Genomic DNA, 26,994 nt, shown 5'->3' on the forward strand with positions numbered 1-26,994 from the left:
CTTCTAATTTAAGAGTTTATCTCACATGTCCCAAATCAATATTATCTGTTATCTACATCTCTCACTCCATTCTAGTTTCGAGACAGAGAATATTATCTTAAAGTGTAGTAAACTAGTAAATTGATAACTAGACAGGTACTTATCTAAATGGACTGAAGATGTCGTCTCACTGTCGCATATCTATTGATCTAACTACTAACACCAATTTGTCTGCTTATCTCCAACAGTATTGTTTCTTTTTATCACGAATATATCACGTTTGAGATTTATTCTTAAAGTAGATCAAGAATTCACGTGAGAGAGCTATATTTCGACATGAATAGGTCGACTCTATCGGAGTGATACCACGGCCTCACAGAAAAGTAACGTCAAACAACGCTTGTGTTACATTTTGTCGTGTGAGTGAGGTTACCAGAGGCCCAATCCTCCTCCACTCTTACCTATCATTCTCCAAAAATATATCTAAATACATTTTTACCAATTTGCCAAAGGAAAACGGGTTTTATTGAATTAACAATAATACAATCAGGATCCCCGATACTCTTTGATCGATATCCACGGTGATACGAGCAAAGACATGGGGTAGAAGGTCGTTGATCTTATTTGTCAAACGCTACAATATGTATGTATTAATATGATTTTCCAAATACCTAGGTAGGTAAAGTACATTTATAAAACTTACATAATTATGTTTCTATTTGCACTTACACTATATTTCATCAATCTTCATTAAACACCGAGGGAAGTCGACACTATCGTTTACATTTCTTCTCCTCTAATTATTTCTCTTAATTTATTTCGTTGCGAGATCCAAGACAGTTATTCATGTCCCTGGGACGCGCCGGACTTCAATATTCCGGTGTTTTCATGGTGGTATCTACAGTAGACTTTGGTTTATAGGAGTTGCAGCTGTTTGTGAGGTTGTGGCGGGCTTGTCCCATAAAAAGAAGGATCAGGTCTATCAGATAGTGGTTTTAAGCAGGTTATTACGACACCCGCGCAAAAAGCAGGGTGTCATGTATGTAACTCTGTCATCCCCACATAGCTAAAAAGACACAAGCAGAACGTAATCTCTCATAAATAATAAAATAAAATGTAAATAAATAGAAACCATTGAAACAGTTTTTGTCAAGAGTGCGATATCGTAACGTTGAGATAAGCCGACCTTCTGCTCAGTTCGCGTTGATCAGTCGATCGTAAGACGCTGAATACGAAACACCTTACTTATACAAAATTAAAAACCTTTAAATAAGACTATTATCATAACTACAATAGTTGTAAAACTGTGTCAAAGTGATTAACTAGACGAACGACAGAAAAATGGTGCCTAATCATTTGAAGAAATAAACAATTGTTAAATTTCCATCCATAGTGTTCTAAGTTCTTGTTTAAGTATAAAATAAACAAATATGGTTACCAGATTATTGTTATAAAAATTATATACTAATTAAAATATTATAGTAAGTAAACAATAACAAACATAAGTTAAGGTAACATTTAAGACAAAGTTTGAAAACATGGCGAAAAATAGTTACGTGTTCAATAAGGACAAAGACGACAGTAACATAGAGATGAGTAGTTCAAAGATAAGTAAACTACAATACAGCTATGAGGAGGCCTTGGAAATTACTGGTAAGTAACTATTTAATCAGTAACTAACTATACTTAATTGATACTAAAGTGGTTAGTTGCAAAAACCTGTCATGAAGTCAACGACAAAGGTTGCAAATCAAAGGTTTGATAATACCTTTGCCTTTTTCGTGCGGATGGCAAATCGTTTATTTATTTTATAACTAGCAAACCCAGCGAACTCCGTTTCACCACCAATAATTTTTCCTGTTATTTTTTCTTGAAATTTTTCTGAATTTGACCCTTACGGAACCCGAGACCTTTCCAACGAATGCAAACCGTGGAAATCGGTTCGTGTGTTCTGGAGTTATAGCGTTAGGAAGAAAAATCCGACTTATATTTATATTGTAGAAGATTAACACGGTTCTATACCAATTATATTTACACACAAAAAAGACGAAATAAAGCAGAACAATACCAGAAGTAAAATAATAATCTTAATATGACTCTTCCCGCCTTAAGTGGGGAGTATCAGACTCTAAACCATCTTACTAAACTGTCCCCATCTCTTTCCTACTCCTGCCTTATGCTGGAGCCTCGGTATACACATAACTATCCTAGCCCGTAACCCCGGAAAACCACAGAATTTATAAAATAAGCCAATATGAATCTAATAAGGCAATGTATGCAGTTAAATATTAAAAGAGAAAAATCATTCATTAATTAAGGAAAAATCATAAGTACAGGAAAAATAAAATCTTGATAATTATCAAGCAGTGAAGTTCTCTCATAATTATTAAAGGTAAATAAATCGTGTAGCGTTGCAAACCTTAAAGAAAAGAACGTATTCCCTTGGAAAATGTCGACAACGCACCTGTGACTACTCTGGTGTTATGGTAGTTCATGGGCGGCGCTGGTCCTTTACCATCAGGTGATTGATCTGCTCGTTTGCCTCCTATTCCATAAAAAGAGCCACAAGAGTACATTTGTATCAGAAGTCCCCAGTGTTCACGTGAGTGTGAGTGAAAATTCAATATTAAAGTAAATTAGCACTTTCTATAGAAATTTTCAAAACAAAATCGAAAGTGCATACGTTTATTGAGAAGTGGATGCTTTCGTTTTGTCTAACCTTATTTCTTATTCAAATATTTTCTTTGTAAGCTAAAAAACTAAATAAATAAGAGAGACTGCTAGGTAATAAATAACCTAGTTGGTTGGCAATTACTGTTGATGACATTTCCTATTATGTCGTAACTGCATAATAGTAGTTAGGTATCTACCTACTACAGGTGAGTTGAATGGTTGAGGTACAAAAATGGACCGATTCATTCATCTATGAGGATTATAATCCATTTATTTATAAGTATTTATAGTCTTTCACATGGTTGCACATATTGCAAATTACATACAGTCCCGGAATGAGAATTTGATAATAAATTATAATTTGTACTTATAATTTAAGTGTGGAAGAGCCATGATTCGGCACGAATGGGCCGGCTCGACCGGAGTGATACCACGGCCTCATAGAAAACCGACGTGAAACAAAGCTTTCGTTGTGTATCGTTGTGTGAGTGATGTTACCGGAGAACCCAATTCCCCCTTCCCAATCTTCCCAATCACCGATTTCCCAACAAGCCCAAACCCCAAAAGGCCGGCAACGCACTTGTAACGCCTCTGGTGTCTTATTAGCATAACCTGCCACAAATATTATTACAAGAAATAGTGTAGGTACGCAAAAACGCATCACACATTTTTATTACATTTTCGTAACATTATTAAGCAGGATATATTTTACAATTTGACATTAATTATGTATAATTGTGCAGACTTCTGAATAATAATACATAATACATACAATACAACGCTGCACGTGTCTCGGAAAACGTGAGTTCAATACTCCAAACTGGTTTTCATTTTGAAATGCTGTTGGCCAAGTATTTTTGCGAAAAAACTTTGAGAATGTCATCTTACTAGGTCGAAAAGAATATTATTATTTTTGAATGAAAAACGTTTCTATAGTCTTTACCGCCTCCTATTTTTAAGTTTAGTAATATTCTTCCTTTAAACCTTTTCCTGAAAAATACTATGCTGAACACCGCATCAAAATCGCGCCACAAACATACACATACATGAAAATAATTGACAATCATTTAAAACTTTTGACATTAAGGTATATTTATGTAGTGTCAATATTTATTAAAAGCAAAAAAAATTATTTAATAATTAGATTCCAACTTCTATAGGTGTGCATCTAAAAGTAAGCATAAATTAACATAATAAAGGTTAACTTAATTACGTATTAAAAGTATGTATATAGGTACTGTTGGTTTCCTAGGTAATCTTGAGAGCAATAACCCCAATTAGTGATACTAATTAACTACGTTGATAAATAATAGGAACAATAGTTACATTATTATTTCATAACAATGAAAATGTTTTGTTAGTTTGAAATCTTATTTATATGTAGATTTTAAAACCTTGCACAAAATATTTGTTATACAGGTTGTAAACGAAACGCTCCCAAAAGCTGCAAACAGTGTCAGTAAAAACTAGAACTAAAGATTTTTTTTTAAATAAGGAATTCAATGTATATTTTATGTAATAATAGTTGTAATCAACTGCTTAAGGCTGATGTTGCATAAATAACACGAAAACAAAAACTATTAAAATTATAAAAAAAAATTGTAGCGTTTTTCGGGAGCGTTCCGTTTACACCTTGTATATTATTTATATTTCACAATTTAAATATTTAGTCAGCAGCAGCAATTATCTTCTTTTTGATATTAGAAAAAAATCATACATAGGTACATACATTCACACGGTATATAACCTCACGCCTGTTTCCCATGGGGGTAGGCAAAGACAATGGAACGCCAATAGCTACTTTACTACTTACTCTTTCGTGATTACAAAAATCGTGGAAATATTTGTCAGATTTATCAGCGTTATTTAAATAAATCATCTAACTCCTTAATGATTAAGAACATTAAGAAAACTTAACACAAGAAAACACATAGATGCATATACATATATATGTCAGTAGGTACACAGGAGTACAATGACCCCTAATGACTTTTGAAAAATGCAACCTTTAGTTTCAATAAAATGATATTTTGAATGAGTCTGTATATCTAAGTATATAGTATATGTATGTATGTAGGTATGTTATAGTGTTAGATACGCAGTGTATCCAGTTTTGTGACGAAAGGTATACAGGTTTGGACCTACTGCATAAGGAAACTTGGAATATAAAATCGAATTGCAAACAGGTTTCGTCAATGGTTACCTGATTATCGTGACATATTAAATAAATAAACATATACACTGTAACATCACATCTCTTATTCTTTTAAACATAAACAAATAAGTCTGACAATTTGTCGGTCATTTATCGATTCTTAATAAAATATCTACATAGTTCTATTTTGTTGGTGTTTGGAGTTCAACTTTTCCTTATTATATATTGGCACAAACCTACCTGCTTCTTTTTTTTGAAGGAGAATATCATCCAATGATTCCTCCCCCCTTGGGCGAGGCGAGAGGGAGTGTCAGTCTGTCACTAACTAAAAACCTCTTACCTCCTCTACTTCTGCTTTTCGAGTCGGAATCCTGGTAAACCCGCTAGTTGTCCGCAGCTCCGGATCAGTCATCGGCTTTACTGCCTTGTCTATGATGGTCTAATGGCTCTTTGAGGGTCCGTACCGTCCGTCCTACGCACAGGTGTGATTCTGGCCGAGCCGGCCGGGTTTGTGGACGGCGAGCAAGGGTAGCCCTTGCTCGCCGTCCACAAACCCGCAGCCTGCTACCACTAGATTGTGATTTGCTCTCAAAGAAAACTAAATTGAATAAATCTATTAATAGGTACTTTGCTCAATTTAGGGTCGACTCGGACCACCCATGCATTTGCCAATCTAAAATTCAGAAGAAACCAAAAGAAGTCAGGGTCTCCCCAAATGACTTCCAGATTTCAATGTTCAACACTGGACATTTAGTTAATACTGAAGTACAATTTATATACAATTGCTACCAACAATAACCAATATTTTCTTTACTCTTCAACACTCAAAATTTTGTTTACTTCTGTCAAGATATCACATGATTGGCTACCACTCAGGATAAGATTGCGGCTGACAGTAAATCTAGATTAAATTGAATCTAGCTCAAGAGATGTGTTTATGCAGCATCCACTTGTAACTTGTGACTGATACTCGTACTGAGATATACATAGATATATAGAGGTCAGACTATCATGTTTAGATAAGGGGAATTTGTATGAAACAATTGATAGTAATATTTTGTATTAGTTTTAAACTAATATTATTATGTATATAATCTGCTAGCAACTCCGGCGCGGTTTCATCCGCTCTGCTCAGCTCCTTGTGATCTTCTGGGTTTCGGGTCTGGTTGTCATGTGTATGTGAACTTGTAGTCGATGTCGTAGGTGTGTTTACTAAACACACCTACGACATAGGGAAAACTCCGAGTGTGGGGCAACGTACCTTAAATAAATGTCCTTTCACCTGCTCTTATGACACCCGCGGAAAGACTAAAGGTGGTTATCAATCAGTCATCGTACTGTTGACATCATACATAACATGGTTCATATCGTAATGCAATCAATACATAACTATGATGTGCTATTGGAATGTTCTTACAATTCTTTTATTTACCTTAATAATTGAACCGATGCGCCACGAGTAAGGAAAAAGGAATAACAAATAGATGTAATGAAAGAATGGCTTAAATCAAGGTCAAAACATAGTGCTTATAAATAGTATCAAGGATTATTTAAGGTTTATTAAGCATGACCTATCGGGTTGATTAGGAGCATCCTTTATTTACTATATATACTTATTACTAAAATATATTATTATATAGCTATACCACTTTGTACCTTATTTCTTGAATTCAACCTACAAACTAATTTTCAACGAAACTCCGTTTCGAACAAATTATTTACATTTACTAAAATTAATTTTAGTATACCTAAAGCGTAACTTAAACCCTCGTACCTATTAGGTGCACTTTGCTCATGTCATCATTATGTTGTTAAACATGTTAGAAACCAGCGAGGAATTTTTGTTATACAACATCGTCTATCTACTCTAAATCCACTTGCATCATTTGTTGCTAGAGGAAAAAGTATTTCTTATCACGTCTCAAGTATTTCTAAAGAACATTTGATGCTCGACACCAGGCATTTGCCCTACAGAGGGACGCTCACGGCTTTAAAAAACTAATTAAATGACGGCAACGTCTCGGTCCTCTTTATTTTCTCAAGTTGCGGATGACCATGTGTAGCACTGATCCAGTGATCCCTTGCGATAATGATAATTTCCACATATTACTATTAAAATATTGGTCAGTTTATTTGCACCCTATACTACAAGAAAATAATGTTAACCACATGAACTTTAACAATCAAACATCACCGTCCTTGTCCTTATCCCAAAATCCATTTGCACATATACTAACCGCCCAATCGTGCCATAATCCTTCATCAAAGCCACAAACTTAAACATCAACATTCATCTCAAATATTTAAACAATTGACTAACGTGCTACCGTAGAATTCACCAAAATTATCATGATTTTTAAACCATTTTCAACCTTATTCCACTGCAATAAAACTGAAAATCGATAGAATAGTTTTGGCTTATGAGCTGGCGTCTGTTCACGTGTCGCACGTGTCATAATATGTGTAATTAGACGGACAAATATGTAGATATAATTAGTCATACAGATTGTATGAAATAAGTGCGAAAATAGAAACCTATACAGTTTTGACAGCTTGTTACATGAGATGAAAGGATGATCATGGACCATTAGCAATTGTTTTTTTAACCAATGGTGTTTCGGTACTAGTTACGCCTTCCGAACTGCGGACTGCCTAGCGGGTTACTGGGGCTCCGGTTCGAAGAGTAGGAGTAGGAACGGGGTGGTTTTTAGTCAGTAAGAGTCTGACACTCCCTCTCGCCTCACCCAAGCCAGGAGAAGATATTAGATGATTTCCCTTCTTAAAAAGCTACTCTTAAACCTATGAAAAAAATAAATAATAAAAAAATATATTTATAAACATTCTCAAAAAACAAGACTCAAACCAATACATCTAATATTTGAATTTCCATAACAAAACTACTCATCAATGAGATGAGTAGTTTAGTTATATGCGAAGCTTCATAACGAAAATAAAATTAAGCTAAATGTACTAAATTATTCTTCATCTATACATATAATAAAATCGTAGAAAAGTGCTGTCTGTACATTGAAAATAAAAATAAAAAAAATAGCAGGGGTTATTGTTATGTCGATGTCGAACCCAAAAATGTAATTAACTTTTTTTTGTCTGTTTGTCTGTTTGTCTGTTTGTCTGTTTGTCTGTTTGTCTGTTTGTCTGTTCGTTTGTGCGCGCTAATCTCAGAAACGGCTGATCCGAGTTGGATGCGGTTTTCACGAATATATTGTGGGATGCTTAAATTTACATTTAGCGTTTGTTTCATGTCAATCCGTTCATAAATAAAAAAGTTATGTCAAATTAAAGAATCACGTCGAACATTCTATGCTTATACCATTAATCTCCGCAACTATTTGACGGATTTGGTTGAAATTTGGTACAGATATAGTTTAGAACCTTAGAAAGGACATAGATATATTTTTATTTCAAAAATCAAAAAATAAAAATAAGAAATAAGTTATTTATAAATAATTCTATGTCGATCGTTACACGACTTCGGTTCATGTTATTGTTTTAATTTATCGAAAAAAAGTAAATAAATAGTAAAAAGGTATGAAAAAAATAATATCAATATAATAAAACATTTAGTACAAAGAAAATGCTCTAACGGAGTATAGATAATTCTATGTCGATCGTTACACGACTTCGGTTCATGTTATTGTTTTAATTCATCGAAAAAAGTAAATAAATAGTAAAAAGTTATGAAAAAAATAATATCAATATAATTAAACTTTTAGTACAAAGAAAATGCCCGAACGGAGTATAAATAAATAATCCAAGTTGTCTTTATCCTCGATAGATGGCGTTGGGATCGAAATAGATCGCGCTATGGTTTCGTTACATTCATTTGGTTGGGTATCGGCCGAGCGCTTCGGTACTATCGTAGAAAAAGTGTATTATCAGTCGTATGATTATTTGTCTGTAGTGGTCCTGCTGTTTCGTATATTCTAAATTGGTGTCGTTGTATTTGTCAATTAATAAGTTTATTTGTTGGGTTTTCCTGGTTTTTTGGTTAAACTATTTAACGTAGGTTTAGTTTGATATCGATTATTAGTAGTTACTGTAGTTAGTTTTTTTAATAAAATTGTAAGTCATATTTTTTTTTAATTAGATTAGATTTAAGTCGTTTCTTTTAAATTATTTAGTTTAAGCTTGGTTATTATAGCATAGAGGATAGGTTGTAATATAGTTTCTTTTTTAATTGTTATAAATTCGTAATTCGTAGCTTTCTTTAGTTTTAAGTTAGTTTAAGTCCGTTTTTAAACTATTTTTTCAATGCCCTAAGTGAGTATACATCTATTAAATTCAAACGTAGAGCTCATTATGTTGATTTTTGAAGAGTTCCCTGGAATATCTTCCACATCTCATTTTTGAAGAGATCCCGCGAGATCGGGAACTATGTGGTTAAAACCAAAAATTTGCCGGAAGTCACTATTCCACGCGAACGAAGTCGCGGGCAAAAGCTAGTATTATAATATATTTGAAACTAGCAATTATGTCGGGGCATTACCTGCACTAGGTACTACCTAAGCGCATATATGTATATGTTATGCCAAATGCAAATCAAACCAGTTTAGGATAAAATATGAATAAAACATTGTATGCCACTCATACGTAGTATGAGAGGTCATACAACATATTACTCTAAAAACTGGAATATTTAAATTGAAACTAGTATTGCAATTAATTATTTTATACGTTGTTACGTATTTGTGGACCTTATATTGTGTTCCTGGAAGTGGTAGAGATATTGACATTTTTATTTATTACCAACAATTATTGTATGCTATTATATTATATTATGCTATTAAATATCAATAATAATATAGTAATAGGCACACTGACAACAGAACAATTTTCAGAGTACGCTTACTAACTACTCTTCCAAATATAAGAATCCCACCCAAAACATAAATGTGAAAGGCTGCCAAGTTCGATAATATTGGAATGCTTCGCCTATAAAAGAAGTGAGATCTAAATAAGTACCAAGTTCCATACACAGACCTCAGTTAAAAATGATATAACAAGTTGGCAAGTTTTCACACACTTTGTTATAAACCTACTAAACGCAATGAGTCAAGTATATAATTTTCTATTAAAACTTGCCAAGTTATATCATTTTTAACAGAAGTCTGTGTATGGAACTTGGTACTTATTTAGATCTCACTTCTTTTATAGGCGAAGCATTCCAATATTATCGAACTTGGCAGCCTTTCACATATATGTTTTGGGTGGGATTTCATTTATTTTTGTAAGGTTTATTTTCTTTTTTTCTTATTTTACTTTACTTTGACTAAATACAAACCTTCGTAACGAATTTTAGGTCGGTACGACCATTGGAAGATATAGATAATTTTTTTGTTTTACTTCTTTAGGGGAATGAATTTACACCTTCATTATTTTTAAAACCGACTCACACTTGGCCATTTTCAGATTTTTTCCTTTACCTTGACCTAAAGACCTACCTCCATGCCAAATTTCAAGTCAATACGACCATTGGAAGTGGTCTAGGTTTTTGATGAGTGAGTGAGTCAGTCAGTCAGTGAGTGTATAGTAAAAATAGCGATTTTCTGAAGTCGATATCTCAAGACCTACAATAGGCACATTTATGAAATTTTATATTTTAGATAAGTAAGTAGATCTCGACAGATACTAGAAATTTCATATGCGTAGATAAAATAGATTTTGAGTTATAGGTGGGTCGAACTTGGCCCGAAATGGTTCGTGTAATATAACCCACGGCCGGTGTGTCGGTTTTTTGCTCGAACTTGGCGGACACACTGCCGTGTGTCTAGATCAGGGCGCATCTCTTGAATACTTTGCAAAGTGTAGCTCTAGCTAATCTCAATAGTTATACAATGTCAAAACTATACAACCCCAATCGTAGCTGAATAGCATTCAGAGTACAGAATATAAAGCCAAACTGCCTACAAATTAGTTCATTCAATATCCACGCAATACGGATGCAATGGGTGCTAGTGTTGCAACTCAAGAGTACGAAATTTCACAATATCAATGTCAAACGATCGCAATTGCATGCAAGAGTAAGTAGCCTCCTGAATGCTTGTTGATGAACGAGCTTATCGTAACGCCTTTTATCCCTGAAGGGATATCCCGTAATGCCGCCATACAATGTACATCCACTTTTCACCATTCGTGTTATTAATCCCGTGCCAAGCACGGCCAACCGAGCCATGCCGAATGTGCCAAGGCTGCCATCTTGCCATAAACACTACAATTTACATTACAAACTATGTAAGAAGCTATTTCGTTTCTTTTTCAAATGTTATTGACTTAGGAACTATTGTCAATTAGCCTTGTGGACGATTTACTATTATTGCTTCCGTAATTGATTATTTTTTTTAGGTTTTTTTTTGCCTAACTAAGGCATATTAGGTAGGTACTAGTTTCTATCGGCTTCACTCGCGTTCCCATGGGATAGAAAGTCCTATCACCTGAGTTAGCTCATACCCTGTCTGTATACCAAATTTTATCACAATCCGTTCAGTAGTTTCAGCGTGATTGACGGACAAACATACAAATATCTTTCAAATGTATAATGTTCATAGTGTAATATCTATCTCCGATCATAATAATTATGTACAGAGAATACCAAATATGCCAATTCTAGCATTATGGTAATATTTTTCCTTAACACATTGTATTTTAAACGACTTCAAAAAATACACAATTAGGAGCAGGTTTTGGATAAAAAAAAAACTTAGGTATCACGCGTCCTCTACTGGTATGTAAATAAAGAAAATACCTATGACATTGTAGGGTGTACATAATAGGTTGTATAGTAATAATTATAAACTATGGATTGAACGATTGCACGGTTGACTGCAAGGCTGATGCTATGTTCACTTATGTATATTTCAATTTCAACTAAAGAACAATAAAATTCTTGGAATACGACCACAATTTTGTCAACATATTTTAACATAATCAACACTACTTAGTACAATCAATATTTTAATACATACATATGCGCTTATACATTTACTTACACTCAGATTTATCTAAATAAGAACGTAATTTTGCTCATTAATATGAGCTTCTAGCATGGCTTGAATCGTTGCGTTTCGGGTGCACCTCAAAGAGCCATCAGACCACCACAGATGGGGCCCAGTAGGGCTGATGCCCCACCCGGAGCCGCGGACTACCTAGCGGGTTTACCGAGGCTTCGGCTTGAAAAGCAGGAGTAGGAATGGGGTGGTTTTTAGTCAGTAAGAATCTGACACTCCCTCTCGCCTCCAAGTTTTTGGATGACGTTCCTCCCTTAAAAAACATGGCTTGAAACTAGTCGAATTCCTCTTCAAATATTTGCGTGAGTAAGCTGATAACATGAATAATTCATTTAGTATGTCTCACGATAGTTATAATACAAGAACGTTTAGGACATAAACTAATGAACTGACTCAAAAACAAAAACTAGAATCAAAATCAATCGCTCTGACTCTACTCTACTATTGTGTCAAAATAAACCATTGACCTGAGAAGGTCGCTTGCTAATTAAGTTATCTTGTAAACAAATAGTAATATTATTATTTTGGCATAAACAAGAACGGTTCGAATACAAAACAATGTCGTCATCTTGTCATACATCAAATCAATATTATATGTTCGTAAAAAAGAAATAAATTACAACTTGAATACCTTTGTGAGATGTTTATGTTGTGTTTTGTTTACGTATTTAGTATTACGTCGCAGAAAATACTCAAATCATGACATTATGAGACAAAAAACTCTATTTTTATTGTGCACAATTCCACTCTTTGTGATTATTTCTGACTAGCTTCTGCAAACAACTTCTCCTGCGTTTCCATGATACAATGAGTATCCTGTGTTTTTCTAGATTATAATCTAGCCCTGTTTAAAATTTCATCACAATCCCTTCAGCCGTTTTGACGTGATTGAATAACAAACATACACACAAAATTTCGCGTTTATAATATTAGTAAGATATTATTTTTTCCATTAAACCGAAAAGTTTCATAAATAAGTTATTATTCCTAAAACCATGATCTCTAATTTCTCTCACCTTTACAGGACATGGGAAGTACAACTACGGTCTGCTCTTCACCTGCTTCATGCTGATCATCGCCATGGGTATCGACATCTTCGGGCTGGGCATCATCGTGACAGCCTCCACCTGTGACCTCAACCTCACCCTCAGCCAGATTGGGATCCTGTCCTCCATGTCTTTTGCTGGTAAGTTTCAGACACCGATTAATATTGGCAACGTAAGAGCGTATTCCTTCTATAACACAGCTGTGACTCCTCTGGTGTTGCGGGTGTCCATGGGCGGGGCTGATTGCTTACCATCAGGGGACCCGTCTGCTCGTTTGCCCCCTATGCCATAAAAAAAAATACGTCCACTATTACCACAGACGACCGAATGCTATGCTGCTTCTACCCAGTAGATCTGAAAGTCATTTATGGAGGCTTATGTTCAGCAGAGAATGTCTTGTGGCTGATACGATGATTATGGTGAAAGTTTTTGTTTTTGAAATGGCACCTACAGATATTGCCTGTGTTATTTCGCCTACGTTAAAATAACAGCAAATTGTTACTGAGATCATTGAAAGATTAATTTTAAAGGAACCTTTAATTAACCGATGCATATGCTAAATCCTTTATCATTACTAGCAAACCCGACGAACTCGGTTTCGCCACCAATGTTATTTTTTTCTAAATTTTTTTGCTATAAACCTCACGTAGCCCGAGACCTTGCCAACCAATGCAAAGACGTGGAAATCGATTCTTGCGTTCTGGAGTTATAGCGTCAGGAAAGAAAACCCGACTTATTTTTATATAATAGACTAGCAAACTCGGCGAACTCCGTTTCGCCACCAATGATTTTCCCTGATTTCCTGCTTTTCTCTTAATTTTTTCCTGAATTTTCTTTTCTATAAACCTCACGGAGCCCGAGACCTTTCCAACGAATGCAAAACCGTGCAAATCGGTTCGTGCATTCTGGAGTTATAGCGTCAGGAAGGAAAACCCGACTTATTTTTATATAATAGATTATTATTCTATATTAATTTCCATATTTCAGTTTTTCTAGTACTATTTTACTTGCCTAAAGAGCATGTACTAATTGAGCGTTCTTCGTGATTCCAGGTATTATAGTGATGTCGTACCCCTGGGGCTACCTGTCGGACACGAGGGGCCGGAGACTGGTGCTGATGTGGGCCATGAGCGGCAGCTTCATCAGCTCGGCCATCAGCAGCCTGTCTCCATCCTGGCAGGTGCTCGCTGCTTTGCGGTTTATTAGTTCAGCACTGTGAGTATGATTTGTGGGTTTAGTGATGATAGCGCCTTGTTTTTTTGTCATAGCAACAATTCAACTTTTAGCTAGTTGTAGTAGTATGATCAAAGTTGTTTTTTTTAATTCTGTTTATTATTTCTCCATGGACTCTTGGTCTGTGCCCTTGTCATACATTTTTTTAGGCTAATCAATTTTATAGTACCTATGTTATGATAATATGGTTAGATTAGATGCATATTATTATCAGAAAACTTTTTTTTATATTTCTCCAATGATTCATTCACTATGGCAGACTTTCAATAATTAAATTAGTTATGTTCTAACACTGAAAAAGTGTTGACATAGATACATTCTGAAGTTATTGTGAGTTCTATTGTTAGATAAACTTATTCATAATTTTGGATGACTTCTTTGACACCAGGTCAAGTGCAGCAGAGTCGGCTACTTACGCCCTGATTGGAGAGTGCTGCGGCGTGAAGGTCCGAGCCAAGTACATGCTGCTCATCACCAGCGCACTGATGATCACACCTACTCTGTATTATAGTAAGTAATCGAATTGAAAGCAGATTAAACAAAATTATAATTAAAGGGAAAATTACTCGGTTTATAACGCTTCATCGGTCAAGTCAAATAATACAATTTAAATTTAAAATTATTGTATTTCGATAAATAAATCTAAAAGATGATCTGAGGATCAATAGATATATTTGCACACTATTTCCAACAATTTCTGAACGAACAAGAAGGTTGTTCGTTCAGAAATTGTTGATAATTGAAAAAACTGACTTAGCTTCAACTCCACTAAAATAACATTTTACCTCAAAGTAAAACTTAATACCCCATCCACTGTATTTAAGACTGAATAGTAGTAATTTTTACTAGTAGTATTATTACCGTATTTCATTTCCCTTTTAAAAAAATGACGTATTTTCCCTAAGAAAAATATCTCATTTTATAAACTCTTTCTTCCAGTAACCGCCTACCTCATAATGAAGCTGGACTTCACATACCACCTCCTCGGCATCGTGTACCGACCCTGGCGCCTCCTGACCCTCATCATGGCACTCCCGCTGGGCCTCAGCGCCCTCCTCCTGTGGTACTTCAGCGAGAGTCCCAAGTTCCTCGCCAATGTGGGGAGGAATGAGGATGCTGTGAAGGTGCTGAAGAGGATCTACGTGGCTAATGGACATGATGGGGATGCGTTTCCTGTGAGTTTATTTTTAAACTTGATCCTCATAATTTCACATACACATCACACTCAGGCCTAGTACTCAGAGGTCAGAAGTTGTATGGAGTAGTTCATTTAGGTTTGGTGCCTGATTGTATGGAATAGCAATTAGTCGCATATAAGCTACTTATGAAGTTAGAATGATTCCATACATATTTTTTCCTAATTATTATATTAGTGTTTACACGAGTTTCTGTATTCCGTGGTTCCATGATTAATGTGTAAAGTCACTTTTATTATTTGAAGAGGTAGACAGGGATACACATTAAAATGTAACATGCCCTTCTCACCACTAAGGTAGAAGTTATGTTTATGAGGTCCTTGTAACAAGTAGGTCAATAATAGCTTTGTGATACTTACAAAAAAGTTTTATTGCACTAGTTCTATTATTTATTTTCAGGTGAAACAAATCTACTTAGAAGACGGCAACAAAGAGGAAGTAGGAGTGTTCTCCCTCCACTCCCTCTGGACTCAGATAGCGCCTCTCTTCAAGCCACCACTGCTGTGGAAGACTGCCTTGTTGTACTACCTCACCTTCGTCACTTATATCGCGTAAGTCTATTTATTAATCTAGCAGTAAAAAAAAAGGTAATTTAAAAAACTAAAAAAGCCGACTGCGTTTCTTTATAATAAAAAAATTCAAAAAACCCTAAAACAAGAAAGTCATCGTAAAATTGAAGCAGTCGGGACCCATTCTGCAAAGCCAGCCGCATGTGTCCTCATTAAGTCTTCATATTTAGAATGGGACCCGATTTGTTTTTTTAGATTCATGGCCTGTTTTACCACCTTCATACACTACCCGATAAACTTACAGATAGTTTATTTATTCAAATTGCGTTTTATATTCTTTATCTGGTGCATAGTTAAAGAAAAAGAATAACCAATAAAAAAACAATATTCTTTATCTGGTAATTATTCTTTTAAAACAAATACAGTCAGTTAAGTTATATCGCCATATTATCTTTCTTCCTACAGTAACAACAGCTTCGCCATCATCCTGCCGACGATCTTCAACATCTTCTTCACATCGTACGCCACCAGCGCTGCTGATGCCTCCTTCTGTGACCTGTTCCATCTCAGCAACACCACCAGCACCGATGTGGAATTGGTCTGTTATGATTCCTTTGTTTGTCTTTTTTAATTTTTTTAAATACCGGTTTAAGGAACAGTGTGTTGAGTTCCCTATGAAAAGGAAGCTCCTCTGACCAGGCTAGTAAATCGTGCCTGGCGGGCTTTCTGCCCAACTGTTGATCATTAGGATTTTCTGTCCATGTTTATTCGCATGTACCTAAACATCACATGTCCAATGTAGGATTTATGACTCCATCTGTTGATTTTGTTCGTCGATTGTCTTAAAAAAGGTTTAAACGGAGAAGTAGGCCCTCTGAAAATGTTGGAGGAATCAAACAGTCAGTTGGTTAATCTAGATCTCTTACTTACATGCATTTATTGTAATATTCAGTGAGAGAGTGATACTTCCCCTATCAAGTAGCATCTCATATTCCCTTGTTCTCACAGTGACCTTCTTCCAGGAGCCGACCAGCTGCAAGAACAGCATCGAGGACAACACCATCTGGGCCGGCTGTGCCCACGGCATGTCCTTCTTCGTGCTCAATGCCCTCATCTCACAGTGTGCTGGGAAGAGAAAGGTAACACACGGCCTACGGTATTAAGCCCACCCACGTACACATTCATGTACATAAAAATAAATAAATAAATAACACACCAACACATAACAATCTTCCCAACACCGATTCCCAACGATCCTTAATTTACTAACCGCCAAAAGGCCGGTAACGCACTTGTAACGCCTCTGGTGTTTCGGGTGACTATCGGCGGCGGCGATTGCTTACCATCAGGTGATCCGTCTGCTCGTTTACCGGCTTATTACATAAAAAATTGGGTAGTAGAGTAGGAGTGGAATGTCGTGATGCCACGTATAAAAACCGATTAAATGGCATAAATCGAGACGTGACACGACTGTCGTCATCAATGTATCGTCGAACGTATTATTTTAATTTCGTGAGAAAAGATAACATACGTGTCTAACGTTTTACAATAATCTTCCAAATGGAGATTACAAAAAATAAGGATAGTATCCAAAGCAATTAATTAAAGACCCATATAATTCTAGTTGCCTCGTTGGTCTATTCCCGGGCCGGGCAAAGTATTACTAGGCTTTTTTCGATTTTTCTGGAGTTTGGAATTGTGTGGACACAGGTGAGCCTATTGCCATATACTGGAGTATATGGCAATAGACTCACCCCATACATACTATAACACAAATGGTAAAAAGTGGGTCTACATTGTATAGCGGCATTACGTATCGTAATGAGCACTGCTGCCTACCCCTTCGGGGATAAAAGGCGTGACGTTACTATATAATTCAACTGATTAATAAAATTCGTTTCGAACACGATTCCCTAATTTAAGTGTTATGATTGGAATTGTGTCAGGAGCAACTGGTTTTGGTACTCTCTATATTTTTTTACGCGGAACTAATAAAGCCGGAATGTGAGTGTCACTTATTAACCTTTTAAAAATTAAAGGTGTGTCACTAATCTATGTTACGGTCAAGGATTAATATCTTCTCAATGATAGATATATGAACGTATTTGATTAATTACCAATTCGTGACGAAGAAACATAACAGCCATGCTGATTGAATCACGACATTGGGTCTATGGAAAAAATATTTACGTAGAAAAACCCAACCGCCAAATTTTATTGCTACATCACGTCAAGAGCCATCAGACCACCACAGATGGAGCCCAGTAGGGCTGCTGCCGATCCGGAGCTGCGGACTGCCTTGCGGGTTACTGTGGTTTCCGCTCGAAGAGCAGAATTATGAACGGGGTGGTTTTTAGTTAGTAAGAGTCTGACACTCCCTCTTGCCTCGCTCAAAGCGCAAAAACACATAACGCCTTTTATACTATTTTAAAAGAGAATACAGTACATACTAAGGCTAGTATGAGTTTGCTTTACGTTTAAAGTGATCGAAATGAGAACACGTTTATTCGGCGCTTCGATTGGTTGGTTTACTGAAACTGGCCAATCAGAGTACCGAACGCGTTCTTAAAGCAAACTCATACTAAGGGTACAGAAGTCTACATTATTAGATGTAACATTGATAAGTACTTCGATACTGATTACAAAATAACAACGAAACCTAGCCCAAGGAATAATTTATTAAACTAGTTTACTATTCCAACCTTTAAACTTTACACCAACATTGTTATGATGTAATCGAACCCAAACTACGACCGGTTGGGCACTAGCTCTACTGACCCTATATTAGTAAGTCACCTTGAAACAAGTTTTGCAAATGCTTTGGACTTAAGTAATGGCCATCAAATTATTATGACTTCTATAAAAAAGTAGGCGTTATGCCACACTCCAAACTTGGAAAGGTCTAGGGTTCAAAGATTTTTAGGACGTGGTTAAAGTCAGCAACGTATTTCTAATTCTTCTGGAATATCAAGTTGCCTGGATGACATAACTGCTCGTTTGTCTGGGACAAAAATACATATTTTTATTTCATCGCTGAAAGGGTAGGCATAGGTGCACATTATGGCACGTACCTAATGCCATTATACAAAGTACACCCACTTTTCACAATATGTGTTAGAAGTCCCATGTAATAGGGGTTGAGCCTATATATCCATAGGTATACCTGGTACTACTCCTAAAACAATTTCAATAAACCCAGTAATACTCTGCTCGAGCCAGGAATTGAACCAGACACCCCTTACCACACTTGCAACCACTCGACTAACGTAGCAGTCAATAATATCATAAAAAAATAATTGAATAAGCAAAACTAGCATCATCGTACAAAATACTTAAACTTGGAATTTTAATAATTATTCTCAACATTTAAAAGATACATCTCCTATAAAATACGATAAAGGACAAACATATTGATGACACATGATGATACTCAATCAATTCTCCCAACAGCCGATGACCATCGTGATCCTGCTGATAGCAGCGGCAGCAGGCGTGGGCATCAACAACACGGGCGAGGCCATCTCGGGGCTGGTCCTCTTCTACATCTTCCTCACCACCGCCATGGTCTTCGGGATCATCTCCTCGTACTTCGTGGATTTGTACCCTACTTCGTACAGGTGAGATATTTTTTCTAAAAATGGTTGGTCTTTAAGCCACTAACCCGGTGGTAAGCGACGATTTGGCCTACCATGGAAAACGCCTATCTATAAGTCATCTATTCACTTGGGCCTTGAAGATAATCAGGTTATACTCTTCAAGAAACTTGTGTAGATTATAAAGAGCTGGGAGTTAGAAAGTCGGAAAGTATTATTGAGTATATTTGGTTTTCACAATACTACGCAGTTACCAGTTTTTTTTTTGCTTGTCGCATAGTTTGCCCTCTGCACAAAAGTATGGAAAACTGCGTCGACTATGCGATCGAATCTTGAGAATATAAAACTCTACAGTTAAAACTGAGAGATGTAAATTAAGGTGTGTAGGCTGTATGGACCTAAGATTTAACTGTCCACCAAGATAGTAACTGAACTAAGCTCTTGGTCTGCAACTGGCTTTAGGGTTTTTACCACTAACTTGATTGATTAGTCCCACTGCGTACACGATGGAGCGTCGCGATAGGTTGGTTCAAAGTCCAAACGAAAGAAATATCCCGATGCCAATCTTCTACGCCTACAAATTACCTGTCATAAAAATTAATGGAATAAAGCCTTTGCCAATTCGTAGTAGTATAATAGAATATTTTAAGAAACAATCACATACTAAATCATTTGAATCAACTGCCACCTTTTTTATTTCTATGACTTGAATCGTATTATTACGTTCTTAAAAAATAATAATTTATGTCTAAAAATCTGGTATACACAATAACTACAAAACAATGCGTTAATTAAAATTAAATATCATTTTCATATTTTTTACGACCCACATAAACTACGTCTAGCCACTGCCGCTGGGGTATTTCATAAAATCTGACACGTCAATGTCATTTGACGTGTCAGTGTAAAAACTCGCACGTCATACTGACACTTATTATTTTTTTGAACATAAATGGGTGCTATTAGTGTAATTAATAAAAAACTAATTGAGAACTTGATACAATTATAAATATAAGATAAAATCTTAAATCTATCCTCTTAAGTTTTAATCTGTATCTAATCTCTTGATTAGAAGTGTATGAGAGCCATGCTTCGGCACGAATGGACCGGCTCGACTGGAGTGATACCACGGCCTCGCAGAAAAGCCACGTGAAACAACGCTTGCCGGCAACGCACTTGTAACGCCTCTGGTGTTTCGGGTGTCCATGGGCGGCGGCGATTCTTTACCATCAAGTGTTGGTTGTTTCACGCCTTTTTATGTGAGGCCATGATTCCGGTCGAGCCGGCCCATTCGTGCCGAAACATGGTTTTCCCACACTTAAATTATAAAACGTAAACAAATTATAAAATTAAAATTGTAAACAAATAATTAATTTTTAATTAAATTAATTTTAATTTATTTTTTATTAATTAATTATTAGTAATTAATTACAATAGCTACACGTAAATATACAAAAAAATACTAACTAGTTTGGTAAACAAACACACAAGTATTATATACTTACCTGCTTCTTTTATTTTATTTATTTAACTAGAATCGTTAACCTTTAAACGATCGACCTTTACATCATTACATAACATAATATTATAATGCCTATTATGTAATGTTATCTACATTAGGTACTTTTTGTCCCTTGAACTTGTTTTAAAACATGACAGCTGAGAATTAATCAAAAATTCTTGAATTAATCGAAGAGACTCCGTGTTAAGCGACGATACGGAGTTACTCTAAATATATCAACAGCCTATAAGTGGCCACTGCTGACCAAAGGCCTCTTCTTGCACGAAGAAGGTTTGAGTATTAATCACCACACTTGCACAATGCGGGTTGGCTACTGTAAATAAGTACATATTAGTTATGAATCATTTAATTGCATTATAAAATACATTTAACTCTTTAGTAGGTTTTTATTTGTGTTAATTAATCTATTGGTTCGGTCATATTTGTTTCGTAAAACAAACCTTAGGCTATTTCAGCGCTGCGGACTACCTAGCGGGTTACCGGAGCTCCGGCTCGAAGAGCAGGAGTAGGAACGGAGTGGTTTTTAGTCAGTAAGAGTCTGACACTCTTTCACCTCACTCAAGGTTGGAGAAGTAATTCTGTAATCCCACTTTCATATTACTTAAATGACCAAAGAATTCAAGTTCATAAGTATCGCTTATTTCTGGCAATTAAAAACATCGCATGTTTAAACCAGGATTCGAATTCGTGTCCGCCTGTATCGGTTGAGTTCTTTGAACCCTATTTACGTCACGTACAATAAGAAAGAAATATTTTGCACGAAACAATGAAATTACTTAAAGACTTAAGTACAGTAATACCTGTTACATCGGAATGCGGAAAAATGCACTGTATTTATGTCCTTGTAAAGTTCACTTTCTTTTGCATTTGTCCGAAATACAGCTTTCTTAGTATGTAGGACTTCCCCGGATTAAAACCAATGTCATCTACTTTCATTTCTAAAATTAAGTCTCATTCTAGCTAGATTATTATTTTTAACAGTTGACTTGATTTAATTACTTAGTTATTTTTACACTAGGATTTCCTCCTATGTCGTGGGTACGTTTATAAACATATTTTTCACACACACATGTTATAATAATTGTTCCGTGCGGGAATCGACAGCGCGACACGTTGCACGGTAGCCAGTTGCCCAGCCACCAGTCGATAATATGAACTTGAGGGACCCATGGATTATATCAAATAGTATAACGTCAAAAACGAGATGTATGACCTATTCACTCGTGTTCCCTGATAAGACGAATTAAATGATAAAGATAATCATGTTAAAGTTGCATACTTCTATAATACAATACGGTCGATGACCCATCAAGTTTAATGACGCATACGATACGTGTAAGTTTTTCTCCCTGCCCTTCGAGTTTTAGCCCTTAGGGTTTAAAAGGGGAGATGACTATTTATTATTTTAATGTCACATTGACACGTATTTTCTTATGGAAACAAATACTTTCGAAGATATATCAATTTGAAATATCGCTTGACGTCCTTCTAGATACATTTTATACGTAGAAGTTGCTCCCACTCCTAAACTTTGATTCGTTTTATTTAAGTATCTAAACCAATCAGGTACCCGAAACTGCGATTGCTAACTGCGAAGAACATAGTATATTCTAATCCTAAACTAAACAACTCGACGTACGAGGAAATTCCAATAATTTTATCTATTAAAAAACAAAAGGTTATTAGAACCAGCTGTTCTAGGTACGATACAAAATATCTGTAATTTAGTATGACGTCATTAGCTAAGCGTGCCAGACTATAGTTAAGTTTTTGTCCAGCCAATTTGTACCACTTAATCAAAACATAGGTATATAAGATACTAGCCGATGCTCGCGGCTTTGCCTGCATGGATTTCATACTTTCTAACTAATATAAGTAGCCTAAGTTAGTCCTTAGTACATCAGCTGATCATGACATGATACTTAGTACTCATCATGACTCCTCTGATGTTGCGGGTGTCCACGGGCGAGACAGATCGCTTACCACCCGGTCACCCGTCTGCTCGTTTACCCTCTATCCCATAAAAAAGCTACTACTAGCCAATAAAAGTCCAGAATCGGTCCAGCCATTTCAGAGATTAGCCAGTACAAACAGACAAATATTAAAAAAATATATTATTTTAATATAACGAATACTATAGTATGCATGTAGTAAAAAGCGGTTATTTCAATGTTACAAACAGACATTCCAATATTATGTATCCTGAGTAGTCTAGTCTAGACTACCTAGATGATATATTAAACTAATAATTTTAATTGACTTTTTATTTAAGTATTGGAAGCAAAAAGGTGTAAGATTGAAGTGCTATTAGCACTCAAGAAGTTACTAGAACATTTTTAGGTTTTTGTTAATCCTAATTTTGAACCTTGTTCAAGTTCAACTGGTAATTATTATTAGTTTTGTTTGAACTGCCTTTATTATGTAATTGTATGAGATATAATTATATACATAATTATACATACTTATGTTGTCATTCTATAGGGTAAGCTACTAATGAAATATTATCACACGATTCACAAACAAATCTAAACTTAACACCTTGAACGCCGTGGCGGTCACCGGTGACCGACGTTAGCGGAGGATTTGCCTTCAACAGTTTTCTATTGGCAGTCAAAGACTAAATTAATAAAATTAGTGAAATAACCGCTTTTTACTGCATGCATATGAAAACACCACATCACATTTGTATGCATCACAAATCTCTGAAATAGCCGGATCGATATTAACGGGACTTTTATTGTCCGGTAGCTGATGTAATAAAGAATAACTTAGGTTATTTTTATTTTAGAAAAAAAAAATAAAGAACCTAAATTCTGTCACATGTAAAATCTACGCGGGCGAGGTCGCGAGCAACAGCTAGTAATACATATTTTATGTATAATTAATACAAATGATTCTTGTTTAGTAATGATCACATAAATCTTTGAATTTATCTTAATTTTTATATTCTTACTTCCGTATATTTTGGTATTTTGAACTTAAAAAAACAGCTTTTTTTAATGTCTTCAAAAGTTTTTTTTTTTTTGTTATATACTGATGATAGTTTTTTTTTGCTACGAGTATATGACATTAATAAAGAACACGGCTACTTAGTGAAATTAATTTTGAAAGTAAGGTCAATGTATTTCTAGAAATATTGATTGTTTTTGTAATAATGTGTATTAACATACGAATATGGTAGGTAGAGTCAATGTACATAACAATGTATTTATTTTAGTACATAATAATAAACTAACGCGATGGCTAAATAAAAAATACATCTATATATTATAATTTCCATGTTACAATGTTAATTTCCGTACCCCTCCAAAACGGCTTTACCGACTCGTACCAAATTTTGCGTATTCAGTAGGTCTGAGAATCGGCTATTATATATTTTCTAAACCCCTAAGTGATAAAGGTTGTTCACCCTTAAAACCATTTTTATTTTTTGACGAAATTTTTGTTTTTATGTTTTTATAATGTGTGTAAAAATACATTTATGCAAAACAACGTTTGCCGGTAGCTAGTCAATATTATATTTCTCCCGATCCAAAATTAAATTAAATTAGACTGGTATTTAATTGACATTCATTAGATAAGAATAAAATATTGAGCAATAATCAGATCAAGTCCAAAATTACTGCTATCACTTTCACACAACTGGTGAATTAATGACGTGAAAAAGAGACAAAACATCAAAATAATTTCAGACGGGTGATTGACCCTCTATGTTACGAAACAAGTTGATTGCCGTGACCTCTAGCGGAATTAATAATCAATGGCAAAACTGCATCAATAATGAAATGATTACCTAATAACTTTAACAAATGCATTCAATACAAGGCTATTAATAGCAATTCAGTCAACTTTCGTTCATTCAAACCTTTGATAATTCGAAGTTATCACGCGGTCCCAAAAAAATCTCTATATTATATTTCGAACTAAATCAATACAATTTTGTGGATTCGGTAAATCGAACGGAAGAATCATTGCTACGCAACCAAATGACTCAAAATCTCGATAATCCAATGTTATAGAGAGAAAGGGACAGAAAGATCTCAGAATTTGGAGAGGTCAGCTAAATTTTGAGGCAAGTTCTAATATTGAAATATTTGATAGTTCGAAATGTGTTAAGAGATTTGATGGATTTTCGAATTAACGAGATCTCATAAAAGTAGGTTAAAGTAGAAGTAATACCTAAATAAATATATTGTGGTATAATTATGTATGTATGTGAATGTCAAATGAATCAATTTTGATTTTGATAAAAAACTATTCTCGCTATTGAGGAAGGAAAATCAAATTTTGTTAGTTAATATGAAAAAGTCAAAAGGTGAAGGTGCTAGGTATGCAAGTTTTACCGTATGTCATTTGAAAGAAGGAAAAATAAATAATTACGTACAATGTTCAATAACAAATCATTTCAAAATATTCCTAATTGTAGACATAATTATCTCAATTGACGTTACTAAACTAGTTTTTGTTAAGCAACCCACCACATTATTTCGTGTGATGACGACGAACCAATGACAGTGCCAAACGCTCTCATTTCGAAGGAACTTGTACTAAGGCCCCGGATATTTACCAACTCTTTCGATGTCGCAAAAACTGACTAGAAGATTGCGCGCACATTTAACTGAGACGGGGCAACAGTGCTCTCTGATAAACCTGAACCTTCTCAATTGAAACAAACAATGTAACGAAGAATTGTATTGTGAACCTGCATCAAAAATAATAACCAAACCAATCAAGTTTCTTGCTCGTTCTATCTACCTATCTATATATCTATACTTTGGAACGAGTAAATAGCTTCACTAGAGGACTGACCGATAGACTGACACGTAAAAATTGTTTTGTTTGACGTTCAAAAGAGCCTTCCCAGTCTTTGACCTTGAACTGCAATCTCCAGCCCACCTGTTAAGTATGGAGATTGTGGCTAACCCCTAATATCTGTGTGAAAGTGTATGACAAGGACACGGACTAAGAGTCCGTGGAGAACCAATAATAATTAAAAAACACCCCTTGTATATACAAAACCTTATTTCTTCACTAGTACTGCGCTCTGATTGGTTAGGTCCTTCGCGCTGGCCAATCAGAGCGCCGTGCGCTCCATCGTTTCGTTTTCATTCAACGTAAAGCAAACTCTTACTAAGGGTACAGATATATTAACCGTAAAGTTGATTAAATAATTTGTTGTCGATTGTAATTAACCAATTTCTATTTCAGAGGCATGATAGCCTGCCTGGGCATGATGGTTGCCCGGCTGAGCGCGTTCACGGGCACGAACATACTGAGCGGCGCCATGACCGACCACTGCTCAGTGGCACTGTATTCCGGGGCTGGTATTGTACTGAGTAAGTATTCCTACATAGATTCTATTGTTGCATGACATTAGGTAATGTTTAATTACCTGTGGCAATTACATAGGTACAAAAATATTTTCTAGGGCCAGTTTTCTACATAATAAGCAACGTCACGCCTTTTATCCTCGAAGGGCAGAGGTGCATATTACGGCACGTAATGCCACTGTAAAATGTAGACCCAGCACCCAGGGGGTTAGCCTATTGCCATATATTGGACACAATTCCAGACTTCGTGCTACTAGTGAGAATTTTTCAAAAAGCCAAAAATATACTAGTAATACTTTACCCGTCACGGGAATCCAACCCGAGACCACTTGCCCGGCAGTCGCAATTGCGAACAGTCGACCAACGAGGCAGCGTCTTCTCGATAACATTTAAAATGATGTATTCGGTATTTCCTAACAACAGTACCTCTATCACAAAAAAATGCAACATGCAGACCTAAGCAAGACACAATATATGTACTTAGTATTTTTTATCATGTCTAAGGGTAGCGGCAGTCGAAACATCAAAAGTAAACTAAACTGAGCAAAATATTGCAAAGTTTAAAACAATTTGTTTAATTGTTTCAGGTGGTGCTGTAGCAGCCTTGTTCTTGCCTTCAGATCGTTCCATACGTTCATGATTGAACGCCTTACTTTCTTAATAAACATTAGAAATAAGTGCTTAGTAAATAAATGTTATGATTACCAATTAAAAATGTATTGATTTATTAACC

General features: G+C 35.5%; 1 protein-coding gene across 1 annotated transcript; it reads left to right on the forward strand.

Annotated features, from left to right (window-relative positions):
* Positions 1-1,173: 1,173 nt before the first annotated feature.
* LOC118269977 (synaptic vesicle glycoprotein 2A) lies at positions 1,174-26,976 on the forward strand. The gene is made up of 11 exons (XM_050706737.1): positions 1,174-1,632; positions 12,857-13,018; positions 13,931-14,093; positions 14,500-14,621; positions 15,051-15,286; positions 15,707-15,858; positions 16,282-16,414; positions 16,839-16,955; positions 19,267-19,433; positions 26,140-26,267; positions 26,849-26,976. Exons 1-11 carry the CDS (start codon positions 1,518-1,520, stop codon positions 26,899-26,901), a joined length of 1,548 nt encoding a protein of 515 aa, XP_050562694.1. The 5' UTR covers positions 1,174-1,517; the 3' UTR covers positions 26,902-26,976.
* Positions 26,977-26,994: the final 18 nt, after the last annotated feature.

The sequence above is a fragment of the Spodoptera frugiperda genome, chromosome 30, assembly GCF_023101765.2.
Source record: "Spodoptera frugiperda isolate SF20-4 chromosome 30, AGI-APGP_CSIRO_Sfru_2.0, whole genome shotgun sequence".
Taxonomy (NCBI): Eukaryota; Metazoa; Arthropoda; class Insecta; order Lepidoptera; family Noctuidae; genus Spodoptera; species Spodoptera frugiperda.